Source organism: Schistocerca gregaria, chromosome 1 (genome assembly GCF_023897955.1).
Source record: "Schistocerca gregaria isolate iqSchGreg1 chromosome 1, iqSchGreg1.2, whole genome shotgun sequence".
In the NCBI taxonomy this organism is placed as follows: domain Eukaryota; kingdom Metazoa; phylum Arthropoda; class Insecta; order Orthoptera; family Acrididae; genus Schistocerca; species Schistocerca gregaria.
The window spans coordinates 821073403-821098850 of record NC_064920.1 but is presented as its reverse complement, the minus strand read 5'-3'; the positions used below and the strand labels follow the sequence as shown (position 1 = coordinate 821098850).

Genomic DNA, 25448 nt, shown 5'->3' with positions numbered 1-25448 from the left:
TTACACACGCCTGCCTGCGTCCGCACATATGCGGATGGATATGGGTGTGTGCGCGAGTGCACACCTGAGAGGGAAAGACGAAAGGGTTTGGGTTTTAAGGGAGAGGGTAAGGAGTCATTCCAGTCCTAGGAGCGGAAAGACTTACCTTGGGGGGAAAAAGGGACAGGTATACACTCTCGCACACACACATATCCATCCGCATATGAGCGGACGCAGGCAGATGTATGTAAAGGCAAAGAGTTTCTCTCTGAAGCTCTTTGCCTTTACATATGTCTGCTTGTGTCTGAATATATGCGGATGGATATGTGTGTGTGTGCGAGTGTATACCAGTCCCTTTTTCCCCCCCAAGGTAAGTCTTTCCACTGGAATGACTCCTTACCCTCTCCCTTAAAACACACATCCTTTCGTCTTTCCCTCTCCTTCCCTCTTTCCTGATGAAGCGACCTTGGGTTGCGAAAGCTCAAATTTTGTGTGTGTGTTTGTGTTTGTTTTTGTGTCTATAAACATACCAATGCCTTCGTTTGGTAAGTTACATCATCTTTGTTTTTAGATATATTTTTCCCAAGTGGAATGTTTCCCTCTATTATAAGTATTTTAAAAGTTTGACACCTGCTGAATTATGACACAAATTGGTGTTTGTTAAGGAACTATGTGGCATTTGCAAGAGTGTTTGAAATGGGCATCAGTGACATAACAACAACTAATGGGAGAAATACATTTAACATTTTAGCAACTATATTATGAAAAGGGTAGGTTGCTACTCACCATAAAGATGACACATTAAGGGCATGATGAAAAGACTGTTACTTTTGATCAAAGCCTCCTTGTGAAAGGAGGAACACAAACATTCCACAAGCAAGCACATCTCACACACACATGACTGCTACCTCTAACCACTTTGACCAAACTGCAACAGAAATGTGTTGAATGAGAGCAACAATATGGAGGGGTTGGGGAAGGGGCAGATATAGTAGGGCACAGGTGAGAGAAGAGGAATTGGCAATGCCTGACAAAGCATGTAGGGACTAGAGAAGGCAGGACGAATCTGACAGATGCAGTGTCAGCAGGTTGTGGGGAAGGCTGAGAAGAGAGGAAAAATGGTGAGCAGAAAAGAAAGCAGCAGACAAGGGTAAAGAATCAGTGGGTGTGTTGGAAGAAAGCAGTACACAGTGATTGTGAGGGAGGCAAACTGCAAGGAGGTGACAGGACAGAATGGGCAGTAACATTTGGTTGGAGGGTGTAGGGACAGTAGATTACAGTAGGTTGACGCCAGGATGATTTTGGGAGTGCACTGTAAGAATAACTCCCTTGTGCACAGTTCAGAAAATCTAGTGGTGGAGGGAGGATCTAAATGGCTCAAGTTGCGAAACAGCCATTGAAATCAAGTATGTTATGTACAGCTGTGTGTTATGCCACAATGTGGCCCACTTTGCTCTTGGCCGTGGTCTGGCAGTGTCTATACATCCTGGACAGCCGTTTGGTAGTCATACTAAAATAAAAGCTGAACAATGGTTGCAGCAGAGCTGGTATATAACACAGCTGCTTTCACAGTGGCCCCAGACTCTGATGGTGTAGAATAAGCCAGTGACAGGACTGGAATAGGAAGTGCTGGGTAAGTGGGTTGGGTAGGCCTTGCACCTAGGTCTTCAATAGGGATATGATCCCTATGGCAAGGGATTGGGATTGGGAGTGCAGGCATTGACTGGGATGTTGTGAATGTTGGATATGTGACAGAACACCTTTTTAGGAGGATTGGGAAGGATCTTGAGTAAGATGTCCCTAATTTTAGGGCATGATGATAGATAATCAAAGACCTGGAGAAGGATGTGGTTCATTTGTTCCAGTCCAGGGTGGTGCTGGTTCTTGGGTGGTGGTGGGAAGGATTGTTGGGGTGTTGGGATAAGGCACAGGAAATCTGTATGCAGACTAGACCTGGGGGACAGCATCTGTCTGAGAAAGCGTTTGTGAGTCCTTCAGTATATTGCGCAAGGGAGCTCCCATGACTGCAGATATATTGTCCCCAGGTGTCCAGACTGTATGAGAGGGATTTTTGGTGTGGAAGGGATGACACCTATCAAAATGTCCATGAGGAAAAATGGCCACAACCAAACTGTGGCCAGGAGCAAAGCAGACCACCCTGTGGCACAACACACAGCTGTATATAATACACATTGTTTCATTGGGTGCTTTATGACCCAGGCCATCTGGATCCTTTGCTTTGCTACCATATTTTCTGAACTGCACAGATGGGAGTTATCCTGATAACACATTCTCTGCTCCCAAAATCATACTGACCTCAACCTTCAGTAATCTACCGCCCCCATACCCTTCCTAACATTAGTTCATAGACCCAAAAACTTGGAGTTGATTGACACAATCTAAATAGACTGCAGCTGACTGGCAGTGGATAGTCCTTTTTAACTGCATCATGTATTCTGCTTAGTTTTATGGATGGACTTCAGTATGTTTGATTGTAGAACAAACACTGTACCATCACTGATAGAGCACAAAAAACATGTGTTGATAATACTATGGCCTTTCTAACATTTTTGTCCTATTTTTTAGGAAAGTTAATACATGTCAATAGTGCTCTTGACTGAATTGGGTTTGAATCCATCCTCAGATATTTAAATCACTTATTCATGTTCACCCGTTCATGGTGACTGACTTTCATGTAGACAACATGATTTTTCCATAGGACATTGGACAGTGTCACATGATCAGAGGTACCAACAAATTGCTGGAAGAAATCTAAGCTAAACTGAGCATGGTTAATAGTGTGACTACAAAGGTTTTTGTGGTGATCAGTGTAACAGAATCTTCATGTGTTCCATCCTGCATAAGATAGCAATGTGAGTGCAACATTTCAGAAAATCTACTCTCTATTTTTCCTCTTCTAGTGTAGTACAGGTGTGTCACAGTCTGTCTTCTTATATAGGCATCACCGAGGGGCATTTAAATCTCACAATGACTTCTCCACAACAGGTTAACAACTGCCTTGGCAATTATTGACATAGCATGCAACTTATATATACCACCCACTGCTGCCCTACATGATGCCAGCTGCTGCCTCTACCATACTATGGCTTCTGTGGCCTCTGGAGATGGGAGAACAGGAGTTTTCATCATGTATGGCAGTGGTGGGCAGACAACATGAATTGTCTGCTACAGGTACCACGTCACTCATGTGATAAATAATTAAAACATTACTTTTTAATGTAGTCATGAGGATATTAAAATATTATTTATTGCAGTTGCTATTTTGACACATGGTCATTGTCAAGCATTGTGGAACATTGTAATACACTCAGTAACATTGAGCTATCGCATGCTGGAACATAGTCTCAGCAGTGTAAAAGCAAACATATGTGGTCAAGTAAATTTATCCATTGAACCATATACCATGTGATCACACATTAGAAAGCTGACAAAATAGCAATAGATATGGTAAACACTTAAATCAAAATCTCATGTAGCAGGCATGGTAGATTATGCTCCACTTACCACACCTGCTACATTAGATTTTTACGTAAGTGTTTAGCATACCTACTGTTATTTCACCAGCTGTCTAACATGTGCTTGCATGGTGTATGGAAGAGTGGATTAATTTACACCACCACATGCATTTGCTTTTACACCAATGGCGACTATGTTTCAGTGTGTCACAGTTTTATGCAACTGAATGAGTTACAACATCCCACAATGCTTGACAATGACCATGTGAGGAATTTACAATTACAATAACAGCTTAAAGTGGAACAACTTCATTAAAAAAAATTGTGGAGGATTTTGACCCAGTTCTGAACCTGCATTCATCCATTCATTAATTAGTGAACATACCACCTTTAACATCACTATCAGTGCTCAACCACCTGGTGTTGCTGGTATGCAGTCTGATTCTTGCAATTGCGTATTCTGTAGACATCAGCCCTGTAAATGATTGACTGTTGATAAAGCCACACTCATTTGTACCTTGTTCATTCATGTGCACCCACTTGTATGTATTGTCATGTCTGTTAATTAATATTTATGTTTGTTAAACTAGTGCCTTGAAGAAGAATATATAATCAAAAATTGTAAAGGTGTTTTCAGTTTGCTTTAAAGTCATTGCCAGTGAAAAGAAACGTTTATTTTACTTTAACACATAAATCAATATAATACTCTCCTGAATGAATATTAGACGTAAAATAGTAAACTACATTTTTCTTTTTGAATATGCTTGAAGGTCCTTGTTTCTACAGATTTGATACTCTTCACAGTTTATTACTAAAGTCCCTATGTCTTTCAAAAAATATAATATTTTTCATTGCTCACAAAAGTCTCTTGCTCTCAGGCATAAAACACACACTCCTACATATCATCATTTTTTTCTCTTTTTGTTTTTTATATGCCCTCTTAGCACTGTTCTTTCTCTCATGCATCTCTGGCTATTGTGCTGCACTTTGCTGATCCATGTTGCAGCTATTTTGTACACTCTGTTTTGTTGTTGCATTCACAGCTTGTGTATTCTTCATCTAGTCAGCCACACTCTGTGATGAAATATCATAAACAGAAAAATAACAAACTTTACAATGTCAAACAATAGAAAATCCAGGATGGAACAATACCAGAGAAGGAAAGTTGCTACTCTCCATATAGTGGAGATGCTGAGTCGCAATAGGCACAACAAAAAGATACACACAATTATAGTTTTCAGCCATTAAGCCCTTTGTTAGCAGTAGACACACACACACACACACACACACACACACACACACACACACACACACACACACACACACACACACACACACACACATGCAAAAGCAACTTGCACACATGTCTGCAGTCTCAGTGTGGTTCAGGCTCTCTGAGACTGCAGACGTGTGTGTAAGTTGCGTTTGCGTGAGTGTGTGTGTGTGTGCATGTGTGTATGTGTGTCTACTGCGCTGACAAAGGCCTTAAAGGCCAAAAACTTAGCAATGTAATATTTGTCTTCATGCATACATTCATCACGTACTCCCAGATAAAAGCATGAAGGATGATAAATTTTAAATAATGATTACTGACTTCAGGGCAAAGTATTACCACTCTCACACTTTGGAAGCAGTACCAATGGGGTATATTCAACTATTTACAGAGGTATATCAATAGTATGGCCTCCAGCTCACAGTTCAGTGGGTACTGCTAGTCATCACTGCGGTAGCCGAAATCCAGTTTGACAGTGGAGCTGCAGTTCCTGAAATCTAAGATGACAGTGGCAGGAAATTAAAAATATTGAAGGTAGCAGTGGTTGGAAATTCAAAAATACCCAAAATAGTTGTGGTGGGAAATTCGGCAATATCCAGTATGGTGGTGATGGGAAATTCAAAAATAGTGGGATGTTTTTATTTAAATTTAAATCTGAGATTTTGGAACTAGCTCGCTTATGCTTTCAAACCTTCTGACATATCTATCCATGAAGATACCTGGTCAAAAATTATCTAAATGGTCTGAATTTGTCACCAAGTTCAAAAGTATGTGAATAACCTGAATTATTTATCAAAAATGTATGAAAATATTGACAATACTCCAATATTTCCATGTAACAAATGGCTGTATTATTTATGGAAAACACTACCATAAGCTTCATTTGAATTGGTATTACATTCAAAAGCATTCAATTATTTATCAAAAATACATAATGATATTGACAATACTAGTATAACTTGGCTCTTGTGATGTAACTGTTGGTTAAACAGTGCTTGTAATGAGCTTAATTCAGTCTTTGTATCACACGTGGTGTGAGGTGTGTTGGAGCCCACAAATTAAATATTTTTACATTCAAATTATCAGCATTATTTATCAAAACTATGTAAGTGCATTCTCTCTCTCTCTCTCTCTTTCCCTCTCTCTCTCTCTCTCTCTCTCTCTCTCTCTCTCTCTCTCTCTCTCTCTTTCACACACACACACACACACACACACACACACACACACACAACATTGATGTCATCTTAAAACAACATGTTGATCAAGCTGTTCACAGTTCCTCCTAGGCCTAAATTAGACTATGATACTGGTAGTACAAAAATGATGGATTTATTATCAAAAATACGTAAGGAAAAACACAATGTGTAGTTCTATGCTGTTATATATCTAAATTGTTCTATGAAACTCATGTTTAGCTGAAATAATGTGTCGGCTGCTGGAAGAACGCAGTTATTGTATAACTTACACTATACACCTAAAATATGGCAGTGGACTCTCAAATTAAGTGTCACAATACTATTTCCATGTCTAAATTATCTTTGTTATTATTATACAAGAGTATGAATACAAGTGAGTAAAGTAACATGCTGAGCAGGCAGTTGAAACTTCATCCTAAACCTAAATGAGGCTATGCACAAAAACAAGCTGGCCGAGCACCAATTTAGGGGGTATCAAAGTGATGCACCAAGAATATAATAATTACAAGTAATGTTAGTGACTGTATAATATAGTTGTATTTTTATTACTTTTGAGGGTGGACACACCTGTGGTAGCATGTTTACCCACTATAACTACATTTTGCTACAGTTTAACACAACAAACCATACTAAAAATGATGGCTGTTGATCAGATCTATAATACATTGCATCACTTAATTGCATATTGTTATAATAAACAAATGTAAATTAATAACACATGAAATACAAAATGTATACACAACATGGCAAAGAAAATGATGGATGAAGTTGCAAATAGAGAGGGATGTCTGATACCTCAAAAATACTGTCTTTCCACCAAAATAAAATTGTTTACCAACATTTGTAAAGACTTTGAGTACAAAACATGCAGGTTGTGTATCATAACAAGCAAATATAATTTTGCTTATCACGATACTTAAAATTTTTAGTACAAAACGCACATGACTTATGTTTCTGCAGTACTGATGTAACCTACAGATTAAAAATGCACTTTTAGAGGCCTGATTATGCTGTTATAAACATTATTAGCATTTTGTGACCTCGCACTCAAGGGGTTCCTTGTGAGTGAGATAATGATGGTTGGTTGTTGCGGTGACTATCATTACCCTGATTATGGTGACTATCATTACCCCAAATGCATGGTATAGTACATACACCATAACATGACAAAGGGTGTTAGATACTGGATCTCAAATAGTGCTGTGACGCAAGAAACTGGCAGTGTATGTGGCATAAATTGACAGTGGGTGCCAGCTACAGTATCTCAAACAGTATTATAATAACAGAAACTGACAGTGCATGTTTGTACCATTACTTGGCAGTGGGTGTCAGCCAAAGTCTTCCTTGTTTTATATTCAGTTAAAGATAAGCATCAAACAAAATTGCAACAAATTGCCCTATACATCATCATGTTACAGCAAAATTGGAACAAAGTGCCCTGTATATTGCTATAGTACAGCAAAACTGTAACAAATCACCCCATGTACAGCGACTGTTACACAAAATTGTAAGAAATTGTCTCTGTTATTGCAAAATTGTATAAATTGCTCCATAAATCAATATCGGACAGCAAAATTCTAATGAATTGCTCCATACATGAATATGATAAAGCAAACAAAGTAACAAATTACTCCATACATTGGTATCTTATAGCAAATTGTAACAAACTGCCCCTGTTATACCAAAATTGTAAGAAATTGTCACATACATCTATATGTTAAAACAAAATTGTAGCAAATTGCTCTATACATCTCCAGTGGGAGTCAGCTACTGGTTCCTAAAACTGTATTCTACCATCACAAGTTGACAGTGTATGTAACAGGCATGTCAGCTACTGGTTCTCATATAGTATCCCAAGCATCAAACAAATGGCTCCCATACATCACCACTTTTCCATAAAATTGTAACAAATAGTCAAAAATATAACAAGTTCCCCATTCATCACCTTTGTTACACAAAATTGTAACAGCTTAACCTTTATATCTCTAACTAAGCAAGGTGACACTTGTTCCAGCAGGTTGCATTTTGTTCCAACAATAAAATGCAACTAGTCAGCAAGCTGAAACTTGTTGATGCTAGCAAGCCAAGAGTTGTTCCAACAAGTGAAACACTTACTCAGATTCATGACAAGACAGTGCATGTCAGTACCCTATCCATGATATCACAAACTATTTCCCTTTACTATGACATCATCATGACATCATGCGTGAACCCTGACCTTGACAGAATGATGTCACAATTCAAGATGGTAGAATACATGGCATCACTGTGGCAGAGAAAACAGCCAATCACAGCACAATATTTTACTGGCCATTAAAATGAAACAGGCACTCAATATGTAGCTGTCATCTGGGATTGCGACGTCATGTGGTCAATGTCAACCCCTTTAATTCAAACTATTATGATCTACTAGTTGTCCCTGAGATGAAATCCTGTTAGTCATGCAACAAGTCATCATGACTATGAGGGATGTGTTAAAACTTTATACCTGACCAAGACTCAGACCCAGTCTCCTACCTCTTTCATATAGTACTCATAGAGTGTGGATCCTGTGCAGACTTTTGAATTCATGAATAGCTTCATACATCTTACAGAGGTGAGAACACAGATTATCAGGCTTTTGATCTTTAGTTTGATGACATGAGGCTTTCTTTAGAGATAATTTCTTATTTCTTTTCTTAATAGTGTTGGATAGAAGTATTTTCCTAACTTCATTGTTCACATATGTAATAATATTATGGGGGGACTTCAAAAATTTTGATTCAAATTATTATCACAGGCCCAATAACTTTTATTGGATGCTGCACAACACTTCAAAGTGACACAGATACATGACACTGTTTTTCAATATAGTCACCAAGTCTCTGTAAACAGTGCTCAGAACTATTTACCAATCATTAGATTTCTCGACAAGAGAAATCCACTTTTTGGCCGCAGAGCCATTTGAGAACTGCTGTGTGAACATATTCTTTATTGGAAAATCTCTTTCCCTCAGAAGTTATTTCAGTTCGCAAAAAGGAGGAAATCATATGGTGCAACATCTGGACTTCTCTCGATGATCATCACCCATATCTATGCGAACTTGGTCAAATCGTTGGCACTATTTCACTAGGTCTGAATGCGACTTTGAATTTGATCCATATACCACCAGAATTTAACCATGAATCTGTGTCTTCAGGGAACCTGAAACATCTACTGTCTTCTGACAATGTGCCACACTTGTTGCACAGTGGTTTTTATTTATTTATTTATTCATCCGTGGAACAATAAATATTGTATGGATGTCATCAGTTTACAACACATGAGCACACATTTACATTTACAGTGAAACAGGTTTCTCATATTTTGTGTAGTTTTTATAACTAGTCATACACACATTTATAATTACATAATATTTTGGTGATAATGTCATATGTTGCTAATAATCTACATCTATGTTAAATATTATTTTACAGTATAACAACTTTTACTTACTAAGAAGGTTTTAAGCTTCTGTCTGAAAGTGAGGGGCTCATTTATTTCTTTAATTTCCTATTGTACTTTGTTATACAGTTTTATCCCATTATAAAACATACTTTTTTGCGTCTTTGCCTTGTTCTTTCTATCTAGATGGAGGTGGTGACAAGCTCCTGTTTTATGGCCATGTATTAGGCTGTTTGTGTTGTACATGTTGAGATTTTTCTTAATGAACATTATGTTCTGAAAGATATACTCACAAGAAACAGTTAGAATGCCTAGCATTCTAAATAATTCTAGACAGTGGGCCCTGTTGTTGCTGTTTGTTATTATCCTTATGGCTCTTTTTTGTACTTTGAACACAGTTTGTATGTTAATGGCACTTGTTCCCCAAAACATGATCCCATAGCTGAGGATTGAGTGTAGATATCCGTAATATGTTATTTTAAGACAGGTATTATTGCATACTGGTGCAAGGATTCTAAGAGCATAGCATGCTGTGGATAATTTCTTTGCCAAAATGTTGACATGGTTTGTCCATTTCAATTGGCTGTCTACATTCATCCCTAGGAATTTGGTACTTGTTACACATTCTAATTCATTATTATTAACTTTTATTCTAGTGGCATTGTGTTTTTTGTTCAATTGGAAGTTAATACAGTTAGGTTTCTTTACATTTAGGGTTACTTTATTTTTAATGACCAGTGGTCTTAAATAAATGTGGAATTACATGTGTAACTTGATTTCTTCAGGGAACCTGGAACATTTATTTTCTTCTGACAATGTGACACACTTGTATCACAATGGTCTTAATGTGGGATGACATGCATAACTTGATTTCTAAAATCCTTGTATATGATAAATGCTCTGCTGTGCTCAAATTACTTCTAAGGTTAAATTTTGCATCAATTTTGCTATTGTATATAACACTTCTTACTGGTTTCACATCAACAGAAAAAATTTCTCTAAAGGTTCTAATAAAAGTGTGTGTCAATTATTTATGTCTTTGCTGAAGATCCAGTTCAATTGCATAATTTTTACTACAGCTAAGTTACATTTTTTTACAGTCAATTAAGAAATTGAGGAGTGCTTATAAACATGTAAATGATATAGATCCACTAGTTGGAGGAACAATGGAAGAAGGAATGCCTGGTGCAATTATGGGGCCCACATTTGTGTGCCTTGTAACCAAACAGTTCCTTTTAACACAGAGGTCAGACAGATTTTTCTACCTCAACAGAGATCAAGAACAGCCATTCAGCCCAGGTAAGTGTTGCTTTCTTTGTTGTGAACTGAACTTTATAAAATACAAGAAATACTGTTTCTCATCTTTTGTTATTTAGTATAGCTATGCAACCCTAAAAATGATGAAAGCAGTGCAGCCCTAATAATGGTGTTAGCAGGATAGCTTTATGCAATGTAGTAATTGTGTGACATAGTTCTGATTAAGAATCAAATTTCAATACTGGACAACTGTATCTCCATCAAAACTTTGCACTCTCTATCAAAACTTTGCCCATCATGTGACACTCACATTTATGTAGCTGTTTAAATTGTAAGTTTGGTAATTTTATTTTTAATCAAATTAAATATATCACTGTTATGACTGCAGTATTAATAGAACCAGATATCTGAACTTTTTTTGTATCCAACAGTACTCAAGTTATGAAATCCAGATGTAATAATGTGCAAAGTTAGTGGGAACTGCATCCTATTGGACTAAATAAATACCAGTTCAATAGAATTCTGTAGGCTTGTTTGGAATAACTATGGATTCAATTTTAGTGCTTTTATATGCTTGTGTTAGCAAACATATTGAAGAGTCCTCTTGATGGAACTCTGTTGCCACATATCCACACACCAGTTTGTATTTTCCATTGATTACAATAAGTGCTTAGTTTTGCAGGTGCCTAGTTATGAAGTAAAACATGGAAATCATCCTCAATGAAAGTAAAAAATACTAATAATACTATAAACAGAGAAAGAGAAATTACTTGCAGTATGCACAACAGAAACGGTATGATCATATCCACACAGGATATGTTTACAACAGTGACTACAGCAGAAAATTCAATAGTAAATAAAATAATTTACCTATTATGTTATTGTACACATATGCTTATTATTTTTGAAAAATACTATTACAGATGAATATCAACAATGCAGGAAAAGACAGATTGCTACTTATCATAAAGAGGACATGTCAAGTTGCAGACAGGCACAATTAAAAGATACTTACATATAGCTTTCTGCCACAGCCTTCGTCACTGAAAGAGACACACACATACCATTTACATACACACAAGGAAGCACATCTCATGCACACATGACCGCCAACTCCAGCACCTCGGTCTGGAATGCAACATCATGTGGGAGGCAAGCAGCAGTCTGTAGGGGGTGGGGGCGGGGAAGGGATAGTAGTGTACAGGTGGGGTGAGAAATAAACACTGTCTGGTGGAGTGTGCAGAGACTAGACTGCCGGCAGGCGCTGTGCCAGGAGGCTGTGGGGCAGGGAGGTGTGGATAAAAGGAGCAAAACAGGGGAGGAATGGGGAATATAGGCCGATGCATTGGCAGATGGCTGCAACTAAATAGAATGGGAGATGAGAATGGGGAGGAGATGATAGGACAGAGGTCATGGAAACTGTTGGGTGCAGGGTGTGGGGACAGTATGTTACCATAGGTTGAGGCTGGGATAATTACGGAAGCAGAGAATGTGTTGTAAGGATAACTTCCATCTGCACCATTCAGAAAAGCTGGTGGTAGAGGGAAGGATCCAGAGGCCTTGTATAGTGAAGCGGACATTGAAATCAAGTGTGTTACGTTCAGCTGTATGCTATGCCGTGGGGTAGACTACTTTGGTCTTGTCCACAATTTGATGGTGACCATTCATCCTGGTGGACAGCTGGTTGTTATTCATACCAATATAAAAAGATGCCCAATGACTGCAGCAGAGCTGTAAATGACATGGCTGCATTCACTGGTGGCCTGGCCCCTGATGGGGTAAGATAAACCTTTGACAGGTCTGGAACTGGAAGTGTAGGGTGAGAGGGTTGGGCAAGGGTTTGGGATTGGGATTGGCATAAGGATGGACTAGGATATTGTGGTGGTTGGGTGGGCAATGGGACACCACTTTAGAAGGGGTGGGAAGTATCTTGGGTAGTATGTCCCTCATTTCAGGACCTGTTGATAGGTAAACAAAGCCTTGTTGAAATACACTCCTGGAAATGGAAAAAAGAACACATTGACACCGGTGTGTCAGACGCACCATACTTGCTCCGGACACTGCGAGAGGGCTGTACAAGCAATGATCACACGCACGGCACAGCGGATTCACCAGCAAAAGTGGTGTTGGCTGTCGAATGGCGCTAGCTGCGCAGCATTTGTGCACCGCCGCCGTCAGTGTCAGCCAGTTTGCCGTGGCATACGGAGCTCCATCGCAGTCTTTAACACTGGTAGCATGCCGCGACAGTGTGGACGTGAACCGTATGTGCAGTTGACGGACTTTGAGCGAGGGCGTATAGTGGGCATGCGGGAGGCCGGGTGGACGTACCGCCGAATTGCTCAACACGTGGGGCGTGAGGTCTCCACAGTACATCGATGTTGTCGCCAGTGGTCAGCGGAAGGTGCACGTGCCCGTCGACCTGGGACCGGATCGCAGCGACGCACGGATGCACGCCAAGACCATAGGATCCTACGCAGTGCCGTAGGGGACTGCACCGCCACTTCCCAGCAAATTAGGGACACTGTTGCTCCTGGGGTATCGGCGAGGACCATTCACAACCGTCTCCATGAAGCTGGCCTATGATCCCGCACACCGTTAGGCCGTCTTCCGCTCACGCCCCAACATCGTGCAGCCCACTTCCAGTGGTGTCGCGACAGGCGTGAATGGAGGGACGAATGGAGACGTGTCGCCTTCAGCGATGAGAGTCGCTTCTGCCTTGGTGCCAATGATGGTCGTATGCGTGTTTGGCGCCGTGCAGGTGAGCGCCACAATCAGAACTGCATACGACCAAGGCACACAGGGCCAACACCCGGCACCATGGTGTGGGGAGTGATCTCCTACACTGGCCGTACACCTCTGGTGATTGTCGAAGGGACACTGAATAGTGCACAGTACATCCAAACCGTCATCGTTCTACCATTCCTAGACCGGCAAGGGAACTTGCTGTTCCAACAGGACAATGCACGTCCGCATGTATCCCGTGCCACCCAACGTGCTTTAGAAGGTGTAAGTCAACTACCCTGACCAGCAAGATCTCCGGATCTGTCCCCCATTGAGCATGTTTGGGACTGGATGAAGCGTCGTCTCACGTGGTCTGCACATCCAGCATGAACGCTGGTCCAGCTGAGGCGCCAGGTGGAAATGGCATGGACTACATCCGGCATCTCTACAATCGTCTCCATGGGAGAATAGCAGCCTGCATTGCTGCGAAAGGTGGATATACACTGTACTAGTGCCGACATTGTGCATGATCTGTTGCCTGTGTCTATGTGCCTGTGGTTCTGTCAGTGTGATCATGTGATGTATCTGACCCCAGGAATGTGGCAATAAAGTTTCCCCTTCCTGGGACAATGAATTCACGGTGTTCTTATTTCAATTTCCAGGAGTGTATGTGTTCAGCTGTTCCAGTCCGGGATGGTACTGGTTGATGAAGGGGACACTCTTTTGTGGCTGATTCTTGGTTTGGTGGGAGGACTGGGGTTGTGAGAGGAAATGGAATGGGAGGTCTGTTTGCGGACTAGGTCTGGGGGACAGTGCCTGTCTGTGAAGGCCTTTGTGAGACCCTCAGCATACTGAGCAGGGGAGCTTTTGTCACTGCAGATATGCCATCCCTGGATAGTCAGCCTATATTGGGGGGGATTTTTTTTTACATGAAAGGGGTGACAGTTGTCAAAATGCAGGTACTGTTGGTGGTTGGTGGGTTTAATGTGGACAGAGACTACAGCAGCCACTACACCATTAGAGCCATCAGAGAGAAGGTCAACATCTAGGAAGATAGCTCACTGGGTTGGAGAGGACACGTGAAGCAGATGGGAGATAATGTGTTGAAGTTGTGAAGGAATGAAGATAGGATGTCTTGGCCCCGAGACCGGATCATGAAGATATCACCAATGAATCTGAACCAGACTAGGGTTTTGGTGTTTTGTGAGGCTAGGAAGGTCTCCTCTAGATGGTGTAGAAGGGTGCCATGTGCCACGGATTTGTTTATATTACTTCTCTTCAAATGAGAAGTAGTTAGGATAAAGTTAGTTAGGTGTATGAGTTATGAGGTAGTGGGTTTGGAGTCTGAAGGATGTTGGGAAAGGTAGTGTAGACCATACACATGAGGGATACTGCAAAAGATTAGTATTTAAATATTTTAACTTCTTTTTGAACTTCAACATCTACTTTTGGTTAGCTATCTGCTATCAGAATACTTTATATTATGGTCAAAATGAACAGTGTGTGCTAAAAAATGAGTAGTCTTGCTACATTAAAGCAGCATAAGACTTGATTAAAATACTGATATTTGTGTTTCATGAGTAATGATCTACCATATCTCTCTTCCTTATGCAAAACTTTAGTCTGCAAACATATCCATCCTGCTTACACACTCTTCTCAGAGACTCTTCTGTATTTTCTGTTGAACTAGCAGCTCCGGGAGAAAATAAGTTAAAGGGGAACATGTTGACTACAGACGGAAACTGCAAAAAGATTTAATGAAAACTCTGACTGTCACATACCCTATTTAGTGATGCAAAAGTTAATGCATCAAAAGTGTAACAAAGCTCTATATAATTATCTCATTCTAAACTACATAAGCCACATTGTTTTCCCTTTTGGTTTCATACCTTTGTTTTACTGTTCTGAAACTCTGTCAGTCACTTTGTAGAAAATGAGCAGAAGGAACATACAGTGGGACTATCACTTGCAGTATTGTTTTCTAATAACATGTTTTATGTGTGTTTTTCATTTTGTACACAGTGTCTCAGCATTAACATAATGTTTCAATAATTTTACAGCACAACTTGAGGAGATCAAAAAAGCTTCTGTTGCCAGCCTCCTATGCACCCACACAGGCATAAAAAAGATACAAAGGAATGCATTCACAATTATCTCTGTTCGGTATGTGAAGAAAAATTTTATTGCATGTCCAGCATTTCAGTAATTGTTTATGTTTCCATCTTACTTCCTTTCATCTTCTGTTGTCTAATATGGTAATTGGAAAACAACTTCTTAAATACAGAGGCATATTTTATTAATGAAATTAAAAACAATGTTTTAGTATTAGTTGTGGGTAAAGTTACTCCCTGTATCCAGTAATTTTAAGTATGCAGGAGTGACATTTGATAGCAATCATTTAAGATCTGGAAGCAATACAAAAAAGGGCAGCAAGATTTGTCCAGTGCAGTTTTGAGCAATACAGAAGTATGCAACCCATGGCAAAGGAACTGAACTGGAAAACTTTGGAAAGCAAAAGTGAAGTTCACATATTAGGTAGCTTGTTTAGAGGTGACACAGGTTGTAGTGCATGGACTGGTATTAAAAATAAGTTGAATGTGGAGGAATGGAAAAGAATACAGAGTTTAAATCTCTCCCATAAAACCTTTTGAGTACCACTACAAGAAGTCTGTGGGCAGATTTTCTTTTCCAGGTAAATGGGAAAAGGAGTGGAATAGTTCACCTAGATAGGTCTTCAGTTTCAGGCCTTAGACACTGCAGTTCTTCAATAAAAGACTTAAATTGGGTCCATAGCTCAAGTAAAATAACTTGGCCCCTACGCAGAACTGCATTCTTGTTCTCAGCACTGGATGAGTCCATCTCTTCATTCCAAAGGGGGCAGCCACTTAAGTTGTCTGACACCTGCTGAGCTGTGTGCTTTTTTTGTTACGAGTAGTGACTTCTCTGCAGATATGAGCCATGGCACTCTATGTGTATTCTACTGAGGTAATAAATGATACTCAGTTATCGTATTTGTATGTGTAACCTGTCTCACAAAAATGTATGTTGTCACAGAAGCATGGAGGCTTCATTGCAATTTAATGTATGAGGCAGTGCTGAAAAGTGATGCCTCCTAATTTCTATATGAAAACTCTTAAATCTTTTTAAATAAAAGAAATATTACTAACAAACTACACCTTAATTCTTCATTTACTCATATTTGCAGCCCTGTGCTGCTAGAGGGCTCTGAATTGTAGTGTGACATGGCAGTGTGTAATCTAACTGTCAAATTCAAAACGTTTGTCCACACATGGAGAACCCTCTCCTTCAGCTTTACAATGCCAGAACATCCATGAGCACTGTGACATCTGCAGCAATTTGATGCCTTTGGTTCATTATCATCAGTTGTCCTCCTTACAGTCCCTCCTTGGCCCCACTGATTTCATCTGTTTGTAAAACTTACTGTGCTGGTGTAGTTTGTAGTTGTCGTCACCTGCAAGCTGGGTAAAATCAGTGTTTTTCTGTAATTTCTTACTTCTGTACAGCTCACTGTTACTGGAATTCCAAAACATTTTTATGTTTATTGGAATTTTACATTAAGTACTCAAATTTTGGGGTCAATATTTTAAAATTTGAAGGCACCAATGAAATTTCAAGACAGTGATATATATTGCATAAAAAAAATTGAAAAAGTGTTACAGTACTGTTATATACAATTAAACATGTTATTATCCTCTAAAAATATTTACAAAACACTTGAAATAAAGAAAAATAACAATAAGCATAAGTTCAGTACACAATTTAGCATTCATAGTGGACAATGGTCTAATAAACTTTGAAGCAGGGGGAAATACACAACCCAACATTACATTCGGTGCATTCATTTGAGATCTCCTTCCCTCCAGTCTTTCCTGTTGAACATTTCTACTTTTCACTACACACCACACACCTCCTTTGTCCTTTTCTCTTCCCTTCTGGAGTGTTGGCATGATTAGGGAAGTTTTCAGATGACATATAATCCAAATCATCATCAGACAGTCCTATTTCATCATCTGAAAACTTGTCAAGGACTTCATAAACCATTTGCTCCAAACGTTTGGATATTCACTGCACATATCAAAAAGAAAATCAACAGGTAAACACTCAAAATGAATGAAACTGAGAGGATGCCAATGCCAGGTAATGTCTATGAAGTAAGCTACAATAAAAAAGTCTTTCATAAACACACAGTATTCCAATGAGTTCGCTGCTGCCATCTAGAACTTGCGGTTGAAACTACGAAGCCTGCAGACCATTCAGTTGTAAATATATGTGTGACGTCATGTAGAAACATTGTAACTGCTGAGACATAATATTATGTCAGCCACACAATTCTGTTTCCTTCTGAAGATGTAATAATATGTTGGCCGCAAGCTAAGTGTTAAAGAACATTATTGAGGACTTCACTTTGATGGTGATAGAATGGTACAAGCGGAGGTGAGGTTGTGGCTCTGTCAAACAGTATACAGTGGCAGTATTAACCAACTGGTCTCTCATTGGGAGAAATGTGTTCATCAATTGGGTGTCTATGTTCAGAAATATATAAGTTTACATGAAAAATATATGTAGAATGTTAATAACATACATTTTATTAAAAAATCTTTAAGAGTTTTCACATAAAAATTTTGAAGGCACTACTTTTCAGCATGCTCTCATATTGTTGTTGTTGTGGTCTTCAGTCCTGAGAGTGCTTCGATGCAGCTCTCCATGCTATTCTATCCTGTGCAAGCTTCTTCATCTCCCAGCACCTACGGAAACCTACATCCTTCTGAATCTGCTTAGTGTATTCATCTCTTGGTCTCCCTCTATGATTTTTACCCTCCACGCTGACGTTCAATACTAACTTGGTGATCCTCTGATGCCTCAGAACATGTCCTACCAACCGATCCCTTCTTCTAGTCAAGTTGTGCCACGAACTCCTCTTCTCCCCAATTCTATTCAGTACCTCCTCATTAGTCACGTGATCTACCCATCTAATCTTCAGCATTCTTCTGTAGTACCACATTTTGAAAGCTTCTATTCTCTTCTTGTCTAAACTATTTATTGTCCATGTTTCACTTCCATACATGGCTACACTCCAAACAAATACTTTCAGAAAGTACTTCCTGACACTTAAATCTATACTCAATGTCAACAAATTTCTCTTCTTCAGAAACGCTTTCCTTGCCATTGCCAGTCTACATTTTTATCCTCTCTACTTCAACTATCATCAATTATTTTGCTCTGCAAATAGCAAAACTCCTTTACTACTTTAAGTGTCTCATTTCCTAATCAAATTACCTCAGCATCACCCAACTTAATTAGACTACATTCCATTATCCTAGTTTTTCTTTTGTTGATGTTCGTCTTATATCCTCCTTTCAAGACATGGTCCATTCCATTCAATTGCTCTTCCAAGTCATTTGCTGTCTCTGACAGAATTACGATGTCATCGGCGAACCTCAACATTTTGATTTCTTCTCCATGGATTTTAATACCTACTCTGAACTTTTCTTTTGTTTCCTTCACTGCTTGCTCAATATACAGATTGAATGACATCGGGGAGAGACTACAACCCTGTCTAACTACCTTCCCAACCACTGCTTCCCTTTCATGTCCCTCGACTCTTATGACTGCTATCTAGTCAGCTTCTACCAGTTTTTTCCATTCATCTGTAAAGAATTCACATTATTATTTTGCATCTGTGACTTATTAAACTGATAGTTCGGCAATTTTCACATCTGCCAACACCTGCTTTCTTTGGGATTGGAATTATTATATTCTTCTCAAAGTCTGATAATATTTCACCTGTCTCATACATCTTGCTCACCAGATGGTAGAGTTCTGTCAGGACTGTCTCTCCCAAGGCTGTCAGTAGTTCTAATGGAATGTTGTCTACTCCCGGGGCCTTGTTTCGATTCAGGTCTTCCAGTGCTCTGTCAAACTCTTGATGCAGTATCATATCTCCCATTTCATCTTCATCTACATCCTCTTCCATTTTCATAACATTGTCCTCAACTACATCACGGTTGTATAGACCCTTTATATACTCCTTTCACTTTTCTGCTTTCCCTTCTTTCCTTAGAACTGGGTTTTCATCTGAGCTCTTGATATTCATACAAGTGGTTCTCTTTTCTCCAAAGGTCTCTTTAATTTTCCTGTAGGCAGTATCTATCTTACCCCTAGTGAGATAAGCCTCTACATCCTTACATTTGTCCACTAGCCATCCCTGCTTTGCCATTGTGCACTTCCTGTCTATCTCATTTTTGATACGTTTTTATTCCTTTTTGCCTGCGTCATTTACTGCATTTTTATATTTTCTCCTCTCATCAATTAAATTCAATATTTCTTCAGTTACCCAAGGATTTCTAATAGCCCTCATCTTTTTACCTACTTGATCCTCTGCTGCCTTCACTACTTCATCCCTCAAAGCTACCCATTCTTCTTCTACTGTATTTCTTTCCCTCATTCCTGTTAATTGTTCCCTTATGCTCTCCCTAAAACGCTGTACAACCTCTGGTTTAGTCAGTTTATCCAGGTCCCATCTCCTTAAATTCCCACCCTTCTGCAGTTTCTTCAGTTTTAATCTACAGGTCATAACCAATAGATTGTGGTCAGAGTTCACATCTGCCCCTGGAAATGTTTTACAATTTAAAACCTGGTTCCTAAATCTCTGCCTTACCATTCTATAATCAATTTGATACCTTCTAGTATCTCAGGGTTTTCTATCTATACAACCTTCTTTCATGATTTTTGAACCAGATGTTAGCTATGATTAAGTTATGCTCTGTGCAAAATTCTACCAGGTGGCTTCCTCTTTTATTCCTTCCCCCCCAATTCATATTCACCTACTACGTTTCCTTCTCTCCCTTTTCCTACTATTGAATTCCAGTCTGGCACACTTTGAAATTTCTCAGATTACCTTTTCTTTAGTTAAAATTGTTGGCTAAATACAAATATAACAAATTGAAGAAGAATCAAAACAAAATGTCAACACAGTGTGGTGTGTTGAATGATAGTGAAAATGTGTACTGAAATATGTGTTAAAAATAATTTTGGAATACAGCAGTAGTAAGAAACCCCAAGGATCTGTCTCCTTCATGCCTCACCTATAATTTGTCCAGGGGTAGCAACTATTCAGAAAGGAACAAATACATAAAATACATTGTAGAGATAATAAACTTGGAATTTCATTTGAGAACATTCTGAAAAAGTGTTGTATCTCTTACCAGAAACAATATTTTTATGGAATCAGTTCTTGGTAATTACTTGAGCATTTGAAATATTTGCTGAAACAGCTGGTAGAATGAAGGGGATTCAAGAATCAAGAATTTTATTGACTATAGATCATTTTACAATAATACTGGCTTCGTCATACAGGATGTAGTAGTACACATGTAATAATAAAATAAACTAGTGTCAATACATTATAGTATGCATTTTAAGCATAGCAGTGTACCAAATTACACCATGATAGTTTCTAAAAGTTAATGCAATAAACTATACTACTATCTAATATAATATAGGATTGTATAGTATAGTATTCACTGTAGATAGTGTATTTTATACACTATGCAGTTACACACAATTACCCACAGCACACAACAATATGTTTAACTGCAAACAAGTTTTAAATGCTAATATCCTCCTCAGGCATCTCAAAGAATTCTTTAATGTCATAGAATGGATGATATGACAAACGGCTGTACCACTTAACTTTAAAAAAAAAAATTATATCCATAGACTGGACATGAATTGGCAGTTTATTGAACATTTTGAGTGGGATTTCTTTGTGGGAATTTCCTGTTCCTGTTAATCTGTGGCATGGTATGTCTAAATTACTCTTAGCTCTAGTGGTGTGTTCATTTATTTCCCCTCTGGCAATAAATTAAGAAATATTATTTTTAATATAGAGTACAAACACATAAATGTATATATTTATTGTTTGTGAGTATTCTGAGTCTGGAAAAAAGAGGACAACAGAGCTCCCTATGACCTCTTTTTGAGACCATATGAAGTATGTGACTGGAATAGCGCAAAGTATGTCACCGTGCGATATTCCAAGCTCACTACCTCCCTTAGTTTCCACATAAGGTATGCCACTCGAGATATGTTTTCAAATATGTGATTGACATGTTCGTCCCAATAGTGTTTTGAGTCAGTGTGAATACCTAAGAGTTTTACTGATTTATTGCCTACTTCATTTGATGTTCCCATTAAAAGTTGTTGGGTTTTATCTGGAGTGCACTGGAGCTTATTGGCTGCAGACCAGTTCAGGGCCTTATCAAATGCTTCTTTTGTTACACTATTCAGTACACTATTCAGATCTGAAATTTTCTGATGTATGGTAAGTAGTTTTGTATCATTAGCATAACATATGACAGGGTGGGCTATCTTTTTAGGTAAACCATTGATAGCTACAATGAAGAAGAAAGGTCCAAGGATAGACCCTAGTGGTACACCTGTGCTGATTTCCATCATGGAATAATTTACATTTCTGACTGAAACAAATTGTTTTTGGTTACTAAAATAAGAACTTATCACAGTCCAAGTGCTCCATCTCACCCCATAAAACTCTAGTTTCATCAGTAGTATGTCAACAGGAATGCAGTTGAAAGCTTCGCTTAGGTCACATAATACCAGTGATCCCATGTTATTGTTTTCAAAAGCTGTTAAGGTTCGCTCAATGATTTCCAAGATGGCACCTGTTGTGTTTTTCCCCTTCTGAAAGCCAAACTGATTGCTACATAGGACATTGTGCTTTTCAAAGAATCTACTTATTTGTGTGTGTGTATCAGTGCCTAAAATATCTTTGATAATACTGGAACAATGGAGTCTGGTCTGTAGCTTTGGTGAAGACGTTTGTCCCCTTTTTTTAAAAACTGGGACAACTTTTGATACCTTGAGTGCATCCAGAAAAACTCCAAATTCCACACATTTATTAAAAATAAAAGCTAATGGTTTGGCAATTGAGTGTATTGTCTTTTTAATTAGGTTATTCGATAACCAATAACAGCCCATACTTTTAGAACCTGAAAATTTGGATACAGCTTTTATAACATCAGCAGGTTAACAGGCAGTGGTGTTCCAACAGGGTCCATTGTAGATGAATTGGTTGCTTTAATACTGTTACATATTTCTTTAACTGAGTTTAAAAAGTACTGATTTAATTCCTTAGATTCAAGCAGAGCTTTTTCTGTGCATTTTGGTGTATTCTCTTGTTTTATTATTTGCCATGCTGCCTTGCATTTATTGTGATCCCTTTCTATATACACTCCTGGAAATTGAAATAAGAACACCATGAATTCATTGTCCCAGGAAGGGGAAACTTTATTCACACATTCCTGGGGTCAGATACATCACATGATCACACTGACAGAACCACAGGCACATAGACACAGGCAACAGAGCATGCACAATGTTGGCACTAGTACAGTGTATATCCACCTTTCGCAGCAATGCACGCTGCTATTCTCCCATGGAGACGATCGTAGAGATGCTGGATGTAGTCCTGTGGAACGGCTTGCCATGCCATTTCCACCTGGCGCCTCAGTTGGACCAGCGTTCGTGCTGGACGTGCAGACCGCGTGAGACGACGCTTCATCCAGTCCCAAACATTCTCAATGGGGGACAGATCCGGAGATCTTGCTGGCCAGGGTAGTTGACTTACACCTTCTAGAGCACGTTGGGTGGCACGGGATACATGCAGACGTGCATTGTCCTGTTGGAACAGCAAGTTCCCTTGCCGGTCTAGGAATGGTAGAACGATGGGTTCGATGACGGTTTGGATGTACCGTGCACTATTCAGTGTCCCCTCGACGATCACCATACCATGATGCCGAGTGTTGGCCCTGTGTGCCTTGGTCGTATGCAGTCCTTATTGTGGTGCTCACCTGCACGGCGCCAAACACGCATACGACCATCATTGGCACCAAGGCAGAAGTGACTCTCATCGCTGAAGACGACACGTCTCCATTCGTCCCTCCATTCACGCCTGTCGCGACACCAATGTAGGCGGGCTGCACGATGTTGGGGCGTGAGCGGAAGACGGCCTAACGGTGTGCGGGACCGTAGCCCAGCTTCATGGAGACGGTTGCGAATGGTCCTCGCCGATACCCCAGGAGCAACAGTGTCCCTAATTTGCTGGGAAGTGGCGGTGCGGTCCCCTACGGCACTGCGTAGGATCCTACGGTCTTGGCGTGCATCCGTGCGTCACTGCGGTCCGGTCCCAGGTCGACGGGCACGTGCACCTTCCGCTGACCACTGGCGACAACATCGTTGTACTGTGGAGACCTCACGCCCCACGTGTTGAGCAATTCGGCGGTACGTCCACCTGGCCTCCCGCATGCCCACTATATGCCCTCGCTCAAAGTCCGTCAACCGCACATACGGTTAACGTCCACGCTGTCGCGGCATGCTACCAGTGTTAAAGACTACGATGGAGCTCCGTATACCACGGCAAACTGGCTGACACTGACGGCGACGGTGCACAAACGCTGCGCAGCTAGCGCCATTCGACGTGTAACATCACGGTTCCTGGTGTGTCCGCTGTGCCGTGCGTGTGATCATTGCTTGTACAGCCCTGTCACAGTGTCCGGAGCAAGTATGGTGGGTCTGACACACCGGTGTCAATGTGTTCTTTTTTCCATTTCCAGGAGTGTAGTTTTCCACTGCTGCTCGCTTTTTTGCCAGAAGAAGTTTACCTTTGCAGAATTTTTTGCATTTCAGATATGACCTATTAATGTTCACACTCTGTTCTGCCCCTTGGTTAGCAGCTTGCTCATGCATCTGGTATCAGTTCAGACTTTTCTTCTTCATTTCACTTGGAAACCTCTTTTTTTCTTTTCTTTTTACTGGTGAGCAAGAATACCATAAGTCTGTGTACTTTTTAAGAAGTTATCAAAGGTAAATCTATCAACAAACATACTTATGTACTCTACCTTTTGCCCTTGTACCATTACAACTTCAGGTTCTTCCTTTATTATTATTATTATTATTATTACCTTTATTACCAATTCTACGTCATTCACCAGCCACAGCTGGACAGACAGCATCAAGATACAACATTATCAAAATACATGAATACAACTCTACTATGATAGTAATTTAATACCACAAGACATATTTAAGTTATAAATTAGATTAAAATAATATCACAACTATAAAACAGGTACAAGTACGAGGGTCAGTCAAAAAGTAATGTCTCCTATTTTTTTTTTCTACGTTTAATTGTCAGGAAATTTAAATGCAATTAAATAGGTTGAAAACCACAACATTGAGGATCATTTTGTCATTTTTCAATGTAATCTCCGCCCATCTCTACAGTTTTGGTCCATCTTTGAACAAGGGCATGTATCCCAGCACGGTAAAAATCACAGCTCTGCTTCCTAAGCCATTGACGCACGGATGTTTTGACGGCCTCCTCATCTTCAAAATGAATCCCACGATGAGCTTCTTTTAGTGGCCCGAACAGATGGAAGTCTGATGGTGCCAGGTCAGGGCTGTATGGGGGATGAGGCAAAACTTCCCATCCAATTTTGACAATCTCGTCAGAGGTGTGACGACTGGTGTGTGGTTTTGCATTGTCATGCAAAAGAAGAACATCTGCCATTGATTTTGTTGGGCAAACTCGCTGAAGACGTGCTTTAAGTTTTTTGAGGGTTGTGACGTATTGAACAGAATTTATTGTGCATCCCTGCTCCAAAAAATCAACCAGAATCACACCCTCTATATCCCAGAAAACTGTTGCCATAACTTTCCCTGCCGATCGCACAGTTTTGAATTTTTTCTTCCTCGGCGAGCTTGTGTGACGCCACTCCATTGACTGCCTCTTTGATTCGGGTTCAAAAAAATGCACCCATGTTTCGTCCCCGGTCACAATTTTTTTCAGAAACTCATCTCCCTCCAAACGGAAGCGCTGCAAGTGTTGGGAGGCTATTGTTTTCCTTGCCTCTTTATTCTGATCGGTTAACATTCTTGGAACCCACCGTGCACAAACTTTTGAGTACCCCAATTGTTTAATAATCGTGATCACACTGCCTTTACTAAGAGAAATAATGCGACACACTTCATCTGCAGTCACCCGACGGTCACCACAAATGATGTCATCAACTTGCTGAATGTTGT

At 39.8% G+C, this 25448-nt stretch overlaps 1 protein-coding gene across 1 annotated transcript in view; it reads left to right on the top strand.

Annotated features, from left to right (window-relative positions):
* Positions 1 to 25448, top strand: part of LOC126271190 (peroxidase-like) — an 83344-nt gene that overhangs the window by 50450 nt on the left and 7446 nt on the right. Inside the window, exons 6-7 of the mRNA XM_049974131.1 lie at positions 10448 to 10646; positions 15386 to 15488. Of these exons, the coding sequence (XP_049830088.1) occupies positions 10448 to 10646; positions 15386 to 15488 (302 nt within the window). The remainder of the gene's footprint in view (positions 1 to 10447; positions 10647 to 15385; positions 15489 to 25448) is intronic.